This window comes from Gorilla gorilla, chromosome 10, assembly GCF_029281585.2.
Source record: "Gorilla gorilla gorilla isolate KB3781 chromosome 10, NHGRI_mGorGor1-v2.1_pri, whole genome shotgun sequence".
Lineage (NCBI taxonomy): Eukaryota > Metazoa > Chordata > Mammalia > Primates > Hominidae > Gorilla > Gorilla gorilla.
The window spans coordinates 20,029,136-20,049,292 of record NC_073234.2 but is presented as its reverse complement, the minus strand read 5'-3'; the positions used below and the strand labels follow the sequence as shown (position 1 = coordinate 20,049,292).

General features: G+C 42.9%; 1 protein-coding gene across 1 annotated transcript; it reads left to right on the top strand.

Annotated features, from left to right (window-relative positions):
• The first annotated feature begins 3,533 nt into the window (after positions 1-3,533).
• On the top strand, positions 3,534-4,359 carry LOC115930210 (large ribosomal subunit protein uL30-like). The gene has a single exon (XM_055357824.2). The coding sequence runs from the start codon at positions 3,673-3,675 to the stop codon at positions 4,297-4,299; it is 627 nt and encodes a 208-aa protein (XP_055213799.1). The 5' UTR covers positions 3,534-3,672; the 3' UTR covers positions 4,300-4,359.
• The last annotated feature ends 15,798 nt before the right edge of the window (positions 4,360-20,157 follow it).

Sequence of the window (20,157 nt, the reverse complement as noted above, 5' to 3'; positions counted from 1 at the left end):
CCTCGAGCTAAATGTTACCCTTAATTTCTTCAAGCCCTCCACAAGGGAAGGAGAGAAAAGAGTTAGTACCAGTCATAATTTTATAAATACAAAAAATTGGAAGAGTTCAACATTCCCCATCTTAATAAAGCAAATTCCATCCCAAGTGCCAAAGGTTTCAGCTAAGCGTGGTCTACAATAGACTCATTCAACACTTGAGGCTTTCTTAGGAATCAGTCCAGATTCCTATATGATTTTTATGCTTGACCGTCCTCCTTAATTGAGCCAGGATGAGCAAATCTCTCAGAAATGGTCAAACTGATGGCCTTTACTCAGAAGACAAGAAAACTTGTTGAACAATCAAAACTAAATCAAACAGCTCATGTTAACCAGACACTAACAAAGAGACTTTCTTTTACGTTCTTTTACTCAGACTTCACTACATTGAATAAACTGGTCTTCATTGGCCTCTTGTATAGAGCCTCCATTATATTTATTTCTGTTGAAAACTTCACATCAGCAGATGTGTGCTCCAAAGAGTATCTCTTACACTTTTTAAGGTCTCCCAAAGTGTTGTACACATGATTTCTGAAGCTTCTACTTTTCCATATGAGCCATACCTCTGCCTCTCTTCATTAGCAAGGAAACAGACAATTTACAACTAGTCCAGGTCTGCAGCATAACATTCAAGACTTCTGGATGTTGCCTCTCTTTCCTTCTGTCCTACTGATTCAGACCCTTTCCAAGTTCCAAAGCTTCTTGGAATCTGAACCATACACTGGGGTACACTGCCGATGAGCATGCCTGGGAAAACAGGGGAGAAGTTGGAGTAGGGGAAAAGTAAGGTGGTCAGAAAGACCCCTGGCCTCTGCACCTCTACATGGTTTTGTTTCCCAGGGCAATTGTATCCGTGCCTGGGCAAAATATTTTCTGAGAAATAATCATCATTGCTGTCCTCTTTCCTGGACCAATTTTGGCAGATGCTGGCCGGAAACAAGTCTCTTCTTCTCTTTACTGGAATGGTATCCCTATTGCTGTTTCCAGAATTTGCATGTTATTTATGCCTCGCCATAAAGGAGGACAAGTGTCAGGCATTGGGCTGCCTCCATTCATTTAGCCCATTCGTGGATAAACATTCATTAAGTATCTCCTGTGCTCAGACCAGTGTTAGAGTTACGAAGGGGGATGTAGCTACTACAGAAAGAGAGTGCACCCTTGTCCTCTACTGGTGGTCAGTTTCACCAGGAAGATGACATAAAAGGGGAGAAAAAGAGGACCGTTACCAGAAGTCAACTAAGCACAGATTAACACCAGCTTATGTATTAGCTGTCTTCATGAAAACTGCATCCAAAGATCATTTTGGTACATAAAAATTGTATTAGAAGTATACTAAATAAACTCACTCTTTTAAGGTTTATGAGGCAGGTCACTTAACCAATACTCGAGAACAGTCATATCAGGTCCTTTCTGGCTTTAAAATTCCATAATTCTTTGAGATCAGCCAGATCATGTTCTAAGTTTAAAAAGATTTAAAAGAGAAAAAAGTGAGTACTAAGAAAACGGCAGAGATATAATGATATCAAAATCTGCAAAATAATTAAGGATAATTAGGGTAAATGCAGACTTGATATAGCAAATCTCAAAATATTAAAACTTAAGCTCCCCTCTCAAAACTTGTAAAAGTTTTAGAAAAATTAAAAATAAATAGGAGAATCATTTGAGCCCAGTAGCTTGAGACCATTCTGGGCAAGAGAGATCACATCTCAAAATAATAATAATAAATTAATTAAAAGGGCTTTAGCAGCCATAGGTTCAAGGTGTGGGGATTGCCCTACAGAGTAAAAATGCCATGGCTTTTCTTGGCCAAGATTAGGGTTTCTTTGACAGTATGGCTTTTAAAAGTTAGCAGGCTTCCATCAATTTGTTTCTGGTCAGTTCCATGGCTTATTAAGCATGGGTCAAAGACTTTGCCTGGATATATGTTCTTTGAGTCTCCTGGTCATTGGCCTCTGTGCTCTGCCCATCTCCCTGGAGCTACTTTAAAGACCTCTGCCTGGAGACAGTCCAAAATATTCTCAGGCAGGGAGTCCCCACCAACAAGCTGATCTTGACAAAGCCTGTCCAGTGTGTCAGTGGAGAAGCTTAAAGGAAGGTGTTTAAGAGAGACCTGGCCAGTAGGGATTTTCTGGGCCCCAATATCTCCTGCAGATAAGATTCCTGCTTTCTCTGCTCTAAGACAGGCACAAGTTTGTTTCTTTCTTACAGGACTCTACCAAAGGCCACCAAAATAATAGCCGGTGCACATTAATATCCTAAATGTTAAACCATTTCCCCTAGTGCTCTCAATGGGCACTTACTGTCCCCAAGTTCAAAGGAAAATAGTGGGATCCATTAATTCACAACCACATAACAGAGTCAGCAGCTTCCCAGCCTGGAACAGCAGGCTTCTTGATTCCTGCTGCCTGCAGACACCTTCTCAATTCACCCCAGTCCTCATTTTAGGGTATGGTGCGTGTAGCACCTCTACTTCCTCATACCAAATTTTGTTAACATGCCTTCTCCAAATCAATTTTCTATGTCACACAACAAGGGTGGACTCCAAGCATGGCCCCCAGCTTGGCCTGCACACCATCCCTAGTCTTTGCTTTTCACATGGGCTTTCGTCATCCTCAGGCTGGAAGAAAAATTGTTGAAGCATTTCCTGATGTCACGTACAGACAAAATAACATATATATCTCTTACACTTTCCTTTGGGAGCAAAAATTCATTTTGACCAGCGAGGAATTAGGAGAGGATGCCGGTGGGCTTTGGGAAAATTCATGCTCCCAAAGGAAAGCATACTAGCCCACTCCTGCAGCAATTACTCGCAAAGGGAATGGGATCACCATGGCTGTTTCAAAGTGTGGTTTCAGGTCCCTGGAGATCCTTTAAGGGGGTCCATGAGGCCAAAATTATTTTCGTAACATTATCCCCTTTTTCTTCCTCATTCTCTCACAAAGAAGTTTTAGAGAGTATGCGATGTGTGAGATCACGACAGATTGAATGTAGAAGCAGATATGAGAATCCAGCTGTCTTCCACTCAGCCAGGCAGTAAAAAGATTTGCAAAAATGCATAACAATACTGCTCTACTTACTAAAATTTTTTGAAAATATAGTTATTTTCATTAAAATATGTTAATCAGATTAACATATTATGGGCTTATATGTTGTTATCTTTTTTTATTGAGACAGGATCTCGCTCCTATCACCCAGGCTGTAGTTCAATGGCTGAATCTCTGCTCACTGCGGCCTTGGCTCTATGGGCTCAGGTGATCCTCCCACCTCAGCCTCCCACCTCAGCCTTCCACCTCAGCCTCCCATCTCAGCCTCCCGAAGTGGGAGGATCTATAGATGTGTGCCACCAGGCCCGGCTAATTTTTTGTATTTTTAGTACAGACGGGGTTTTGCTATGTTGCCCAGGCTGGTCTCAAACTCCTGGGCTCAAGTGGCCCATACGGATGCCTAGGTCTCCCGTATGTTGTTACCTTCAAATTAATTAATAGTTTTAAAATGCCTCTTTTTCCGGCTGGAACCATGGAGGGTGTAGAAGAGAAGAAGAAGGAGGTTCCTGCTGTGCCAGAAACCCTTAAGAAAAAGTGAAGGAATTTCGCAGAGCTGAAGATCAAGCGCCTGAGAAAGAAGTTTGCCCAAAAGATGCTTCGAAAGGCAAGGAGGAAGCTTATCTATGAAAAAGCAAAGCACTATCACAAGGAATATAGGCAGATGTACAGAACTGAAATTCGAATGGCGAGGATGGCAAGAAAAGCGGGCAACTTCTATGTACCTGCAGAACCCAAATTGGCGTTTGTCATCAGAATCAGAGGTATCAATGGAGTGAGCCCAAAGGTTCGAAAGGTGTTGCAGCTTCTTCGCCTTCGTCAAATCTTCAATGGAACCTTTGTGAAGCTCAACAAGGCTTCGATTAACACGCTGAGGATTGTAGAGCCATATATTGCATGGGGGTACCCCAATCTGAAGTCAGTAAATGAACTAATCTACAAGCGTGGTTATGGCAAAATCAATAAGAAGCGAATTGCTTTGACAGATAACGCTTTGATTGCTCGATCTCTTGGTAAATACGGCATCATCTGTGTGGAGGATTTGATTCATGAGATCTATACTGTTGGAAAACGCTTCAAAGAGGCAAATAACTTCCTGTGGCCCTTCAAATTGTCTTCTCCACGAGGTGGAATGAAGAAAAAGACCACCCATTTTGTAGAAGGTGGAGATGCTGGCAACAGGGAGGACCAGATCAACAGGCTTATTAGAAGAATGAACTAAGGTGTCTACCATGATTATTTTTCTAAGCTGGTTGGTTAATAAACAGTACCTGCTCTCAAATTGAAAAAAAAAAATAGTTTTAAAATTTCTCAATTTTAGCATCAAATACAGTAAATATCAATGGATATAGCCCACATAAGCAAACCTTCTTCAGGTTTCTCAATTATTGTTAAAATTGTAAAGGGGTCTGAGGCCAAAAAGTCTGATAAGCACTGCTGATATTAATCGGTGTCCACGCATCAAAGCGGAGGTCAGCACCTCCTGAAGCTCAAGGCTATGGAGAGGAGAGGTGCACATCTAAACAGATCAGGGTCCTGTTACAATGAAATAAAGAGGAGGTAATTACTGAAAAGGTAACCAGCTGAGCACGGTGGCTCACACCTGTAATCCCAGCAATGTGGGAGGCTGAGGCTGGTGGATCACGAGGTCAGGAGTTGGAGACCAACCAGCCTGGCCAACCTGGTGAAACCCCATCTCTACTAAAAATACAAAAATTAGCCAGGCATGGTGGTGCACACCTGTAGTCCCAGCTACTCAGGAGGCTGAAGCAGGAGAATCGCTTGAACCTGGGAGGCAGAGGTTGCAGTGAGCCGAGATTGCACCACTGCATTCCAGCCTGGGCAACAGAGCAAGACTCCTTCTCAAAAAACAAAAAAAAGTAACCAACAGTGTCCACTACACTACACAATATTTTTTAAGTAAACTGAGAAATAAAGTGACTTACCTAATGTCACACACAAGTTCTGACATACTCAGAACTTAAAATCAGGATTTCTGACTACTAATCGAAATTAGTTGAACTTCTGACTGCTATGCATTCTGCTAAGCCACATTGGTTTCTTGCAAAAGGGCTGAAAGAGATTCTGAAATCCTGGTGAGTGTGGAGTAAGTTGGGCATGCTTATAAAATGCTAGTCAGAGTATAAATGGTACAGTCCTTCCAGAAAGCAATTTGGCAATATGCATCAGGAGCTTTGAAAATGTTCATAGCCTTTTACCCAGTAATCCCGCTTCTAGGAATCTACACAAAGAAAATAATCAGAAATGTGAATGAAATCCATGTATAAGGATATTCAACAAAATGTTGTCCTTAATAATGAAAAATTGGAAATAACCTGAATGTCTAATAACGTGGGAATAGTTCAAAAAATTCTGATAAAGTTCCTGACTGTTTATAGTGGTTTTCTCATGAGGCAGAAATATAGGGAGTATTCATATGTTAAACATCAATGTTTTACAAGAAGCATGTGTTACTATGGTGATCAGAGAAATGGTAAAAATTGAAAAATAATTATTGCTTTGAAAAACTTTAATGGCCTGGGAACATGCAATATACTATTGAGTAAAAAGGCATGATACAATCATAAATATATAATGTAATATCATTTATATATGTGTGGGAAAATTTCAGGAAGGAAACACTCTAAAATGTTAACATTTGTCATTATCTTTAGGTGTAAGATTATAGATGATTTGCTCTCTATTTTTTCCTGAAATTTCTAGGGCTTTACAATGAGCATTTTCTTCCTCTGTAATCACAGGAGGAATGAAGGTTATTATATAAATAGGTTCGTGCAGAAAAAGGGAATGAAAATGCAGCAGAGCCAAACATCCCTGCTGACCAGGCAGGGGAGAAGGAGCAGCTGAGGCCCACCTATGGCAGGCACTGTTGGTTGCCTTGCCTTGCTGAGGGAACTCAGTTATGCTTGGGCGCGCGATGTGTCCAACTCCAGGTGAAAGTCACTTACTTAGCCTCTCTGTAGCCAGAGGTGGGCCTGTGACACATTTCTGACCAATGAGAAGAATTCTCAGGGCTGTGGGAAGCAACCTGTGTCCTCTCTTTTATTCCTGACTTGAAAAATGAATATGACGCCTGGTGCTAGAGCAGCCGTCCTTCAACCACGGGGTAAAGAATCACAGTGATGTCAGGACGGCATTACTGAGCCACTAAACCATCACCAACAAACACCTATCTATGAATTTACTGTTATGTGAGAAAAATAGCCCCCTCTGCATTTGAGCCATTGTTGTTGGGTTTCCTGATAATTGCAGCCAAATGCATTCCTGATACACCACAATGCACAAATATTAAGAGGATGAAGACTATAGATAGGAAAGTGTTTTGTAAATTGTAAAATACTCTCACACCCAGAGATAATGACAACCATTAAAAACTAGTGCAAAACAGGCAGGGCACGGTGGTTCACGCCTGTAATCCCAGCACTTTGGGAGGCCAAGGTGGGTGGATCACCTGAAGGTCAGGAGTTCGAGACCAGCCTGGCAAACATGGTGAAAGCCCGTCTCTACTTAAAATATAAAAAATTAGCCGGATGTGGTGGCAGACACCTGTAATCCCAGCTACTTGGGAGGCTGAGGCAGGAGAATTACTTGAGCCCAGGAGGCGGAAGTTGCAGTGAGCCAAAATTGTGCCATTGCACTCCAGCCTGGGCAAACAAGAGTGAAACTTCATCTCAAAAAAAAAAAACTAGTGCAAAACAACAACAAAAAAATGTCTGAAGACACTTGTTGGACATCTTGTGGGCCAAACATCTGAGTGACTGGGTAAATTACCTTCACTTTCTAGCCGGCTGTTTTTTACAGACATGCATAGTCAATGTGTACTTCCCTGAATTAAATCTAAATATCTTCTTATTAACCACATGACTATAGACAACACACTTCTCTTCGGGCCACAGTTTCTCCATCTGAGAATGGGACTAAGCTCCCATCAGACCTTAAATATTCAGTTTTTGTTCTGGCTCCCAAATCCCTTGTACTGGCAGCCTAGAACCCAGCAGAGCAACTGGGTCAAGGGAGGTGGCTGCACTCCACAGGAACAATGAGCACATGTTCTAGATCTTCCAGGACAGTCCCAATCTTAAATACTCTGTCCACTGTCCCCACAAGTGTGTCCATACAGTTCAATGCCTCTTGATTTTTGTGTTTTGAGTGCTGTCACCAGAAATACAGGACATCTCCACAGCAACATATTATATTATACATAGCCAAAATATTGTGTACCTATTGGTGTATTAAAAATGCTCTTATTAAAAAAACAAAATCCCTCACCAGCTTTAAATTCTTTTTAGTATTTTGAAATAAGCTGACACTAAACATAAATTTTCTAAATACTAATGAAGAACTACCAGGAAATGAACCTAGAATGTGCCTTAAAGTCAAGCTTATAGAGCTCAGGCTTTCGGTTCTACCAGAGCTCATTAGCTCTTAGGCCTTGGGGTTCCTGATCTTGTCCTATTCCACATTCCGTCTAAGACCATCACACTAGACCCTCAAGAGCTACAACAATTCTGCTGCCACCTTTCTGAGTCCCGAAGTCCCAGCACCTGGGTGTCTCCATGGGAACAATGTCATCCTACAGCCCATCTCCTGCCATCTACCAAATGTAGAGGAGTGTTTGGGATGGTCTCATTTAAAATACCGTACATGCTGGGTGGGACTTTTCCTGTTGTCCTTGAATTGTGGCTAATCCAGAGGTACAAGCAAGGAGCTCCAAGAACCTTCACACTTGAAAGAAAGCTTTTAATGATTTGGGGCTTACACCCCCTGTATTAGTCCGTTTTCATGCTGCTGATAAAGACATACCCGAGACTGGGTAATTCATACAGGAAAAAGGATTTAACAGACTTACATTTCCATGTGGCTGAGGAGGCCTCACAATCATGGTGGAAGGCAAGGAGGAGCAAGTCACATCTTACATGGATGGCAGCAGGCAAAGAAAGAACTTGTGCAAGGAAAACCCCTTTTTTTAAAACCATCAGATCTCATGAGACTTATTCACTGTCACAAGAACAGCATGGGAAAGACCAGCCCCCATGATTCAATTATCTCCCACTGGGTCCCTCCCACAACATGTGAGAATTATGGGAGCTACAAGATGACATTTGGGTGGGGACACAGAGCCAAACCATATCATTCTGCCCCTGGCCCATCCTAAATCTCATATCTTCACATTTCAAAACCAATTGTGCCTTCCCAACAGTCCCTCAAAGTCTTAACTCATTTCAGCATTAACTCAAAAGTCCAGAGTCCAAAGTCTCATCTGAGACAAGGCGAGTCCCTTCTGCTCATAAGCCTGTAAAATCAAAAAGCAAGTTAGTTACTTCCCGGATACAATGGGGGTACAGGCATTAGGTAAATACAGCTGTTCCAAATGGGAGAAATTGGCCAAAACAAAGGGGATACAGGCTCCATGCAAGTCTGAAATCCAGTAGGGCAGTGAAATCTTTTTTTTTTTGAGACAGAGTCTCACTCTGTCGCCCAGGCTGGAGTGCAGTGGTGTGATCTCGGCTCACTGAAAGCTCCGCCTCCCAGGTTCATGCCATTCTTCTGCCTCAGCCTCCTGAGTAGCTGGAACTACAGGCACCCACCACCATGCCCAGCTCATTTATTTATATATATATATTTAGTGGAGCCAGGATGGTCTTGATCTCCAGGCAGTGAAATCTTAAACCTCCAAAATGATCTCCTTTGACTCCATAGTCTAACATCCAGATCACACTGATGCAAGAGGTGGGCTCCCATGGCCTTGGGCAGCTCTGCCCCTGTGGTTTTGCAGGGTATAGACTCCCTCCTGGCTGCTTTCATGAGCTGGTGTTGTGTTTCTGCAGCTTTTCCAGGCACATGGTGCAAGCTGTCAGTGGATGTACCATTCTGGGATCTGAAATGGTGGCCCTCTTCTCACAGCTCCACTGGGCAGCATCCCAGTGGTGACTCTGTGTGGGGACCCCACATTTCCTTTCCACACTGCCCTAGCAGAGGTTCTCCATGAGAGCCACCCCCTACAGCAAACTTCTGCCTGGACATCCAGGTGTTTCCTAATACATCTTCTGAAATCTAGGCAGAGGTTCCCAAACCTCAATTCTTGACTTCTGTATACTTGCAGGCTTAACACCATGTGGAAGCTGCCAAAGCTTGAGGCTTGCACCCTCTAAAGCCATGGCCCAAGCTCTATGTTGGACCCTTTCAGCCATGGCTGGGATGCAGGGCACCAAGTCCCTAGGCTGTACACTGCACAAAGACCCGGGGCCCAGCCCTTGAAACCACTTTTTTCTCCTAGGCCTCTGGACCTGTGACAGGAGGGGCTGCCTTCAGAGACCTCTGACATGCCCTGGAGACTTTTTCCCATTGTCCTGGGGATTAACATTTGGCTCCTTGTTACTTATGCAAATTTCTGTAGCCAGCTTGAATTTCTCCTCAGAAAATGAGTTTTTCTTTTCTATCACATTGTCAGGCTGCAAATTTTCTGAACTTTTATGCTCTGCTTCCCTTATAAAACTAAATGCCCTTAACAGCACCCAAGTTACCTCTTGAATGCTTTGCTGCTTAGAAATTTCTTTCTAAATCGTCTCTCTCAAGTTCAAAGTTCCACAAATGTGGGGGACACAAAGCCAAACCATATCTCCACCACCACCACCAGCCCTCATTAAAGGCTTTAAAGAGGCAGCCAAAGCAGCCCCACTCTTGGTCTCCCCTCCCATCAATGTGGACTAAAAGTCAACTGGGAAGGAAGGGTGTGGTGGCCACCAGCACTTTAGGGAAGGCCAGGTGCACAGAGCGGGGCCAGAGGAGGACCTGGTAGCTCCTGAGGCTTCAAGGGGGAGAGCTCACAGGTCAGTGAGGAGTAGGAGGTGTGGGACAGCAGCCTGCTGGAAGATGGGACATCCCACCAGAGAAGCACTCGCTGGCAAGTGCTGCTGGTTGGGCCAAAAGAATACTTGATTTTTCCTAGGAAATTTTTAGGAGATTTCTCAGGGACAGGATGGTGGAGTGAACCTGAACACCATGGCAAGAACCACAACCACTCCACGGAGACCATCTTGCCACGGAGGGAGTCCACTACCAACACATAGGCCCACAGAAAGCTGGAGGAGGGCCAGGGACACCTGGCCACCATCTACATGGGGTAGACACACAAGGAGACCCCTGCCTCCAGGAGCTGAGCGGGCAGCATGGGAGAAGCAGACCCACCCCAACCCCTCAAGCTGCGGGTCCAGCCTGTGCTTGCAGGTGGGAGTGGGAGGGGCATGTTTAATTGGATAGGAGATCAAAGTTCTACACTTTTATTTTTCTATCCGTGTTTGCCATCTCGATGGGGTTTTCTCCCCACTGCAACCCGTCCTGTTGACAAACCAACCAAAGAGAAACCTTTTCCCGACATCTCTTCAGGAGAGGTGAGGCAGCTGGCATTTCCCAAAGAAACTTTTCTAAGTCTTCAGGTGAAACAACAAGGAAGTAATGGCAAAAAATAGAAATGGCATAAAGAAAGTGACTTTTCCAAAAGGAAAGTTTCTGTTTCCACAAATCTCAGGGGAGGCAGTGAAGAAAGAGCTCTACTCTTTTCCTCAGTCCACCAGCCCTGGGGTTTCTGCATCTGCCAATACCCCTGGACTCTGCTGCCCCTCTTTCCCCGCAGCTTCTTGGCTGTCCCCATACATTTTCAGGTGTTCTCTGTTTGGTTCTTAGGACCCTGTGTCCCCATCTCTTGATAAAGGCAGGCCCTTCACAGCATCCTGTCCCCTCTCAGAACGCATGGACCCTCGAAAGGAAAGCCCTTGAGCTCCCGTTTCACTGGAGATGGAGGTGGAGGGTTCTCCACAGAGTCCCCAGGCAGTGAAGGTTGACACTACCATGAGCGAATGAGTGCTCCAGCCCTGAAGCAGTTCTCAAGGCTCCAGGGCCAGGGCAACTGAGCATCACTTTTTGGACAGAGGATTGGATCCCGAAGAAGGCTTCTGTGAAGCAGAGTGAAGAGACAAAATGGTGCTCAAATGGGTGGCTCTTCTGCTCCATGTGTCATCAGATGGGATCATTTACTTACTTGCATTTAGCTGGTAGCTGAAAGGTCCAAGAAGGTGTCACATGTCTGGCACTGTGGCTAGCTTGGATTTCCTCATGGCATGGTGGTCTCAGGCCATTTAGACTGTTTATGTGACAGCTGGCTCCCAAGAGGGAGCATTCCAAGTGTAAGAAAGCAGAAGCCACATCTCTCTTGAGGCTAAGCTTTGGGAGTTAGGTGATGCCACTTAAGCCATAATCACCCGACCAGAACAAGTCATAGGCCAATCCAGATTTGAGGGAGCAGAGATAGCCTTTGTCTCTTAACAGGAAGAACAGTGAAGAAAAAAAATATATATATATATTTATATATATAATATATAATATTATATATATTATATTATATATATTATATAATATATAATAATATATTATATAATATATATAATATAATAATAATATATATATTATATATTATATATATATATATATTTTTTTTTTGAGACTGAGTCTCGTTCTGTTGCCCAGGCTGGAATGCAGTGGTGTGTCTTAGCTCACTGCACCCTCCACCTCCTAGGTTCAAGTGATTCTCCTGCCTGGCTCAGCATCCAGAGTAGCTGGGAATACAGGCGTGTGCCACCATGCCTGGGTAATTTTTGTATTTTCGATAGAAATGGACTTTCACCATGTTGGCCAGACTGGTCTCAAATTCCTGACCTCAGGTGATCCACCCGCCTCGGCCTCCCAAAGTACTGGGATTACAGGTGTGAGCCACTGCACCTGGCCTGAACCAGATCTACTCCACCACAATAGTGTTACCCTGGTTTTTAAAAAAGGTTTTATACCTTGAAATCCAGAAGATAGAGTAACCCATGACACTAGAAACTTTACCAAATCTCAGAAGGGAAAGGAGAGTTAAATAATCCAATAGAAATCCATATAGATTCTGCAGAGCTTTCTTCAGCCTCATCTCTAAAGCCAGAGCAAACGGAAGGTGGGCACGGAGCTGCCCAGGCACGAATAAGATACAAAGAAATAGCATGGAAAGTATGCAAAAATACTGCAGAGGAAAGAAAGAAGGAAGGAAGGGAAAGAAGGGAAGAAAGGAAGGGAAAGAAGGGAAAGAAGGGAAGGAAGGAAGGAAGGAATAGAGGAAGTGAGAGAGGAAGAGAAAAAGCAAAGTAAAAGCAAAGAAGGAATCACAGCATGCAAAAAACAAAGAACCCATTCTGGAAGAAGACATAATCCAAGGAAAAGACGGAAATTCTTCACAAGTGTTTTACAATAGAAAATAAATCTTTAAAGGAACATGAATTTGATTAAAATGAAAACTCAAAGACAAGATGATAAAACAATAGAATAAGAACAAAAGAGAGAAAGACAGAGACAGAGAGGCAGAGAGAGAACCATAGAGGGGCGGCGGGGGGGAGAGAGGAGGAGAGGAAAATTATAGTGCTAAGGAAAGAAATAAGGAGGCAAAGCAATAAATAAATAAGAAGCAGAACAGATACATTTCATGTGAATGTATTTGCCAGTAGAAAGGCTTTAGCTAGTGCCAGTGGATGCAGAAGACAAAGACAAGAACTAAAAGCAATTAGAGAAAAAAACAATAAATCTAAAGGATGGTGAGAGACCACACAACATAAGGTATTTCATGTCCCTGAGGTAAAGAAGCCAAGAAATGGACTAGAAACATTAAAAGTATATAATACAAGAATTTTCCCGGAAATACAGAAAGAATCAAATCTACATATACTGGTTTCATGAAAAACTAACATGGAAGCTTCAACACCAAGATATATCTAGTTAATGTACTGAACTTCAAGAATTCCTCAGGCATCTTGAAGATGATATAAAATGTTAAATTAATTACTATAACTCAAGTATTAAAAAAAAAAAAGAACAGTGCCTGGCACTTAGTAAGGCCTTCCTAAAAAACAAACAAAAGAACAAAAGCTACGCACAAAAGCAATTAATGTACAAGGAGCAAAACCAAGCCAACCTCAGACTTCCAAAAGCAATATTTAATGTCAGAAAACAATGTAGTGATATTTACAAAGTTTCGAGGAAAAGAGAATGGCACCCAAAATTATAACCATCAAGAAGGCATTTAACACAAAGGCAAAAAGAAAAAATAATTTCTAAGTTCTTTCTCTAAAAAGATAGCACACAGCAATCATACTTGGAGGAAAAATACCTACTTGATTATAAGATTTTATATATTAAACTATAAATCCAAATAAAAATTCAAGAAAGGAGAAACAGTCAAAAAAGTAATGGTGGTAAGAACTGAAACTATTAGATGCTGAAGGAAGACTAAACAATTGTGGAAATTATGATTACAGAACAAATTTCAACAACATAAACTTTGACAATTTTCTGGTAACTTTTGACAGTGTAAAATTAACAATATAATTAACAAAATTAGGGAGTTGTGAGGAGAGAGGACATGTGAGAAATGCTTATTATCTTATTTTTCATAGCGCTTACCCAATTTAAACTGTCTAAATAAGTTTCCAAAAATATATAGCCAATTATTCTAATCTCTTAATGGTTCTCACAATATTTTCATATCTGTTTTCTTAAATGTAGAAGGATTTTATTAAAACAATACCTCTTGTGCAAAGGACACATTTAATAGAAAAGACAAATTTAATTAAATTTCACCAGTTCCTTCAGTTTGATTTCCATTTCTTTTTCTTCTGTTAAATCCAAGTAACATTTAATTAAACATTTGTTTTAAAAAATAGCACAAATAGTATGATCCCATTTGTATAAAAGTATGTCTGTTAACATTTTTACCTAATATTCTATCCATAAACATATATATATATATGAAATAATGTTCATTCAAGGGTGGATATTTATGGGTGGTGCTATGGTTTGAATGTGTTCCCCAGAAAGCATAGGTTGGAAACTTAATCCCCAGTGCAACAGTACTAGGAGGGCTCCATTCTCATAAATGGGTTAATGCCAATTATATAAAAGCTTGAGGTGTGAGTTCAATCTCTCCCTCCCTCCATCCTTCCTGTCTTCCCTTCCTTTCTTCTTCCTCCCTTCCTCCTCTATCTCTCTCTTTCCCTCTCTTTTTCTCTCTCCCTCCCCCTGCCCCCATGCTCTCTTGCCCTCTTGCCTTTCTGCCTTCTACCATGGAATAACAGCAAAAAAACCCTCACCAGATGCAGGCTCCTCAACCTTGGACTTACCAAACTCCAGAATTATAAGAAATAAATACCTGTTTTTTATAAATTAACCAGTCTCGGGTATTCTGTTATAGGAACACAAAACAGACTAACAAAGACACTGAGTGGTTGTTTTTTTTTTTTTTTTTTTTTTTGAGATGGAGTCTCCCTCTGTCGTTCAGGCTGGAGTGCAGTGGTGCGATCTCGGCTCACTGCAACCTCCACCTCCCAGGTTCAAGGGATTCCCCTGCTTCAGTCTCCTGGGTAGCTGGGACTACAAGCATGTGCCACCACGCCTGGCTAATTTTTTGTATTTTTAGTAGAGAAGGGGTTTCACCGTATTAGCCAGAATGGTCTACATCTCCTGACCTCGTGATCCACCCACCTCGGCTTCTCAAAGTGCTGGGATTACAGGCGTGAGCCACCGCGCCCGGCCAAGTGAGTTTTTTTTTTACTTTGTTCTTTTTACTCTTTTTTCTTAAAGTATTATGAGTATTATTTTCACAAAAAATATTATTTAATAAATAAAGATCAGAAGAAAATAAACTAAGCTGTTATCAAATAATCATTTATGTTCAGAAAGATTATGGATTTTTTTACCCCTCTACTTTTCTATATTTTTCAGAGTTGTTCATCTTTCAGATGTCAGCTTAGATGTCATCATTTCTTCCTGATTCTTCACCGATTCCCCTGTCTGGATAGGACCCATTGCCACACCTTCTTATGGGGCTGAATTCTACCCCTATTATAACATTAATCACACTTTAATGTTACTTATAGAATTGTCTTTCTTCCTTTCTACACATCAATCACTTTGAGAGCGGAGGCCACATCTGTGTTTTTCTTTTCATTGCTAAAGTATCACAAGGCAACTCTACCCAATACATATATACTAAATGAATATATATGCTGAAGTTGTATCACAGAGCAGAGACTACAGCAGCACACAGCAACTGCTTTCTTTTTTTGGGGCGGAGGAGGGGACAGAGTTTCTCTTTGTTGCCCGGGCTGGAGTGCAGTGGTGCGATCTTGGCTCACTGCAACCTTCACCTCCTGGATTTAAGCAATTCTCATGCCTCGACCTCTCAAGTAATTGGAACTACAGGCGCAAGCCACCACACCCAGCTAATTGTTGTATTTTTAGTAGAGATGGGGTTTCACCATGTTGGCCAGGCTGGTCTCAAACTGCTGGCCTCAAGTGATCCACCTTCCTTGGCCTCCCAAAGTGCTGGGATTATAGGTGTAAGCCACTGTGCCCAGCCTAAATACATATTAAGTGAATATATATATTGAAATTGTATCACAGAACAAAGACAACAAACAGCAGCACACAGCAACTGCTTTTTATTTTCTAAGTCGAATCCTCTGGTTTTGCCAAACCTGTCAGGCTATAAGGTACATGGGCCAGGCATGGTGGCTCATGCCTGTAATCCCAGCACTTTGGGAGGTCAAGGCAGGTGGATCACTTGAGCCCAGGAATTCTAGACCAACCTGGCCAACGTGGCAAAACCCCGTCTCTACTAAAAATACAAAAATTTGCTGGGTGTGGTGGTGCACACCTGTGATCCCAGCTGCTCAGGAGGCTGAGGTAGGAGGACAATCTGAGCCTGGGGAGGGAGATGGAAGCTGTAGTGAGCCATGATAGCACCATCCTGAGCAACAGTAAAAACTTGTCTCAAACAAAAAAAAAGTTACATGGACATTTTAAGGAGGAAATCATTTTTAAACTCAAAATGTAGTTCCTAGTTTTCCATCTCCCTGATTGAAAAGACAGTCATGAATTATCCTATAAACACTCCCGAAACTGATCCAAATAATTTTGGAAAAATGGAAGTAAATAAATGAAGCAATACTTCTCCAAAAAATTTCTTTTGGTGGTCTGATGATTACAGCATTTTTCTTTTGAGTTTTTAAACTAATTATCTTGGAACATCACTCTATGTCCCTTCCTATTATTGTCTATTCCAGACTTCAAAAGCATGTCTGTACTCTGTATTTTAATTTTCTCATTCCTCATTCTGTCCTTAACCTACACAATCTGGCCTCCAATCCTACTCCATTGAAACAGCTCTTTGCAAAATCATAAAATAAAAAATTATTTGGTCCTTTAGCTATGTCTCCTGTCTGCAGCATTTGACATGGTTGCTTATGTCCTCTTTCTGGAAATGTTGTTTCCTCTGGCTTCCCTAACCCCCTACCCTCTTGTTTTCCTTTCCCCATTCCTTATAATTAAGGACACATTCTGAGCTCTAAAGAGAGCTTAAGACTTCTTAGCTCCACCTCCAGGGAATGGAGGCGATGTGAGTCAATAGAAAAATGGGCCTCTTCCTTTTAGAGGTATACACTGGGGTCCTGATACCCTCAGCTGGAGCTTTTCAGTAGGGGGAATAAATGAACTTGACATAGAAGTGGCAGCAGGTAAATCTCACCATGCCCTCTTCTCAGCCACTAAGATCTCTTTTATTCCTTCCCTATCTCCTTAGAAGTCTAGCCCACTGTGATGGGGCTGGAGGGAGGGTAGAGGGAGAAGAGGCTACATTAGCTCTGCTCAAGCCTTTAGGAAAGAAGCCTTCAATCTTTCATTTATTTAAATATATGTATTCATCTCCTCCTTTGGCAATTGGAACGGTTAAACCCCAAGGGTGAGGAGTAGAATAGAAGCTTGGAGGAAAGAGGTTGAGAAGCTGCCTTCTGTCTGTCTTTGGTCAGCATTTCAAATTAGTTGTGAGGCCCTTAGCATTCACACGCTACCCAGCAGAGCTCACCAGGCTAGAAGTTCTGCTCATGACAAAGGCAGCACGCTCACCTGTGACATCTACTGTACATCTTCTCACCTTCAGGAATCCACGGCAACCAGCATTAATCCAGGAATCAGGCACTCAGGTTTCTCAGCCGAAAATCTCTGAGCAACAATTCTTGGTCTCCTTTGCAGGTTCCTCTTCCTCCATCCTATTCTTAAGTGTTGCTATTTCTCATCCTGGGTCCTCCTTTGTTAGTCCATGTGCTCTCCCTGGATTATCTCTTTTTAAGATCTCTTTAACTATCACCTCTATGCAAACAACTCATTCTCCCATTTCTCTACTACCAGGCCTGATGTCTACCCCAGAGCCACACATCTCTTAATGAACTCCAAGTCCAACCAAGCTGAACCCTTCATCCCTTCTTCCAGTCCTTCTCCTTTCTAGTATTTTGTAGCCTCCTGGAGGCACTCAACTCTGAGACCGGGGCTCATGCTTCACTCCTCCCTCTCTGCTCCCCCAACCCCATGTGCAATCAATCATTTATTCCCATGACTTCTTCGTTCTGAAGATCTCGGATAACCCTTTTATTCCAGCCTCAAATAACCCTGCTTTAGTTCAACCTGTTACCATCTTTCATCTAAAATATTTCAGAAATTTTCTAACTGGTCTCCCTGCATATAGTCATATTTCCCTTTGAATTCATTCACCACACAGCTACCACAGTGATCATCTGAAACACAGGTCTAATCACAGTAATTCCCTGCTCAAAATTTCCAGGGTGTCCTTATAGGTTACAATCTAAATCCCTTCACATGTCACATAAGTCCATGTGTAATTCAACTCTGTTCACCTTTCCCCCAATTTCCCAATACTCCATGCCTTTTTTTTTTTTTTTTTTTTTTGAGACGGAGTCTCGCTCTGTCACCCAGGCTGGGGTCCAGTGGTGCGATCTCGGCTCAATGCAAGCTCCACCTCCCCGGTTCACGCCATTCTCCTGCCTCAGCCTCCCAAGTAGCTGGGACTACAGGCATGCGCCACCACGCCCGGCTAATTTTTGTATTTTTAGTAGAGACAGGGTTTCACCATGTTGGCCAGGCTGGTCTCAAACTTCTGACCTCAGGTGATCCACCTGCCTCAGCCTCCCAAAGTGCTGGGATTACAGACACGAGCCACTGTGCCCAGCCTCCATGCCTCCTTTTACACTGTGTTTATATTGAAATTGTTACAGATGTCCCAAGATGTCATATTCTTTCATGACTCTGTGCCTTTTCACATATGATCTCCCCTTTTAAAATACTCTCCCTTCTATCATACCTTGCTTGTTTGGGCAACTCTTAGTCCTTCAAAACTCAGCTCAGCTGTTGGTCCCTCTGTGAAGCCCAACTTCACTTCCCCTGGCCATTTTAGTGGCTCTTCCTGCTGGGCTCCCAGAGCCCTTCAAACACCCGCTCCTTCACGGCACAGATCTCACTTAGAGTAATTATCTCTTTAGCAGGTGCTTTTCCCCATTATACTGTAAGCTCCCTGAAGGCAAGGACGGTGTCCTTTTTTCACCCACGTATCCCTGAATCTAGCACAGCATCTTGCCTATATACTAGGCACCAAGTGTAGACTCATTGAAAAATGGGATAAATCTTCTGTTCACCTTACCTTGAAAGACCTTTATGGTGAGATGGGGGAATGGAAATATGAATATGCACTTTTTAGGGATGGTTGGGTTCTTTGAGGAAATAGAAGGAAAGGGAGGAAATGTTGGGTACCTATGAGGGGCCAGATACGTTGCATATGAGGTAGATGTTATATCCCCATTTTATAGACATGTTAACTAAGCTCAGAGACATCACGTAGCTTCTCCAAGATGACAGCCAGTAAGAGGATTGGAATCTTCAAATCCATGACACATGAATTTGGAGCTCCCACATCAGGTGACACATCAGAAGAACTCTGTTACACCCCCGATGTCACCTTCAGGATCCCCCAGCCACAATGCACAGGAAACTGGAGACCTGGGCACAATGCGTTGGCTATGAGACCTTGGGTCTGTCAGTCACCCTTTTTAGGTGTCCATGACCTCACCTAGAAAATGAAGGCAAAGTAAGACTAGGCTTACTTCCCTCAGAGAGCTGTGGTGAGGTTCAATCCAGATCAGGTGACTTTGCTTAGAAAGACACCAAGGGAGGGTGGAAGGTGCCCGGATGATTCTCATAAAGTTATGGCAAATAAGTGAATGAATTCCTCAAAAATATGAAGATACACTCAGAGGAAAAGAGTACGTCATTCTCAATGCCTCTGTACGGGGAGCATTGGGTGATGAGTTGGATGGAGTTCTTGGATTTGGGTGAAGCTGGTGGGGGAAGGCTTCCTTAATGGGGTGAGTTGGCTCAGTTCCTTCAACTTGGAAGGAAGGGAGTCCCATGTTTTGAGGGAGAGAATAAAAAAGATGGAAGAGACCGTGGCACCATTAAGGCAAACCTCAGCGCTGGTGGAGAACATGGCAACGTGAAAGGAAGTCAAATAAGACAGATTTATCGGCCAGGCATGGTGGCTCACGCCTGTAATCCCAGCACTTTGGGAGGCTGAGGCAGGTGGATCATGAGGTCAGGAGATCAAGACCATCCTGGCCAACATGGCCAGGATACAATTTTGTATTTTTGTAGTACCCCGTCTGTACTACAAAAATACAAAAATTAGCTGGGCGTGGTGGCACATACCTGTAGTCCCAGCTACTCGGGAGGCTGAGGCAGGAGAATTGCTTGAACCCGGGAGGCAGAGGCTGCAGTGAGCTGAGATCGTGCCACTGCACTCCAGCCTGGTGACAGAGCGAGACTCCATCTCAAAAAAAAAAAAAAGAAAGAAAGAAAGAAAGAAAGAAAAAAAAACAGATCTATCTTTCTGGAGTCGGGAATCTGAAATGTGAAATAGCTGAAGATGAAGAATAATCTGCCTTGAACCGCACGGCCCTGTATGGTTTAGAGAGCAGTGCCAACCCTGTGCACATTCGTCCTCCCGACCAGGAAAGAGGCTAGGTGGGAGCCAGGGCCTTAGGTGGGGGACTTAGGGACACCGAGTGAGCTTCCTCTGCCACATCACAACACTGGCCAAGTGGCGTGGCTGAGGACTAACCCAGGGTTTGTTTTTGGT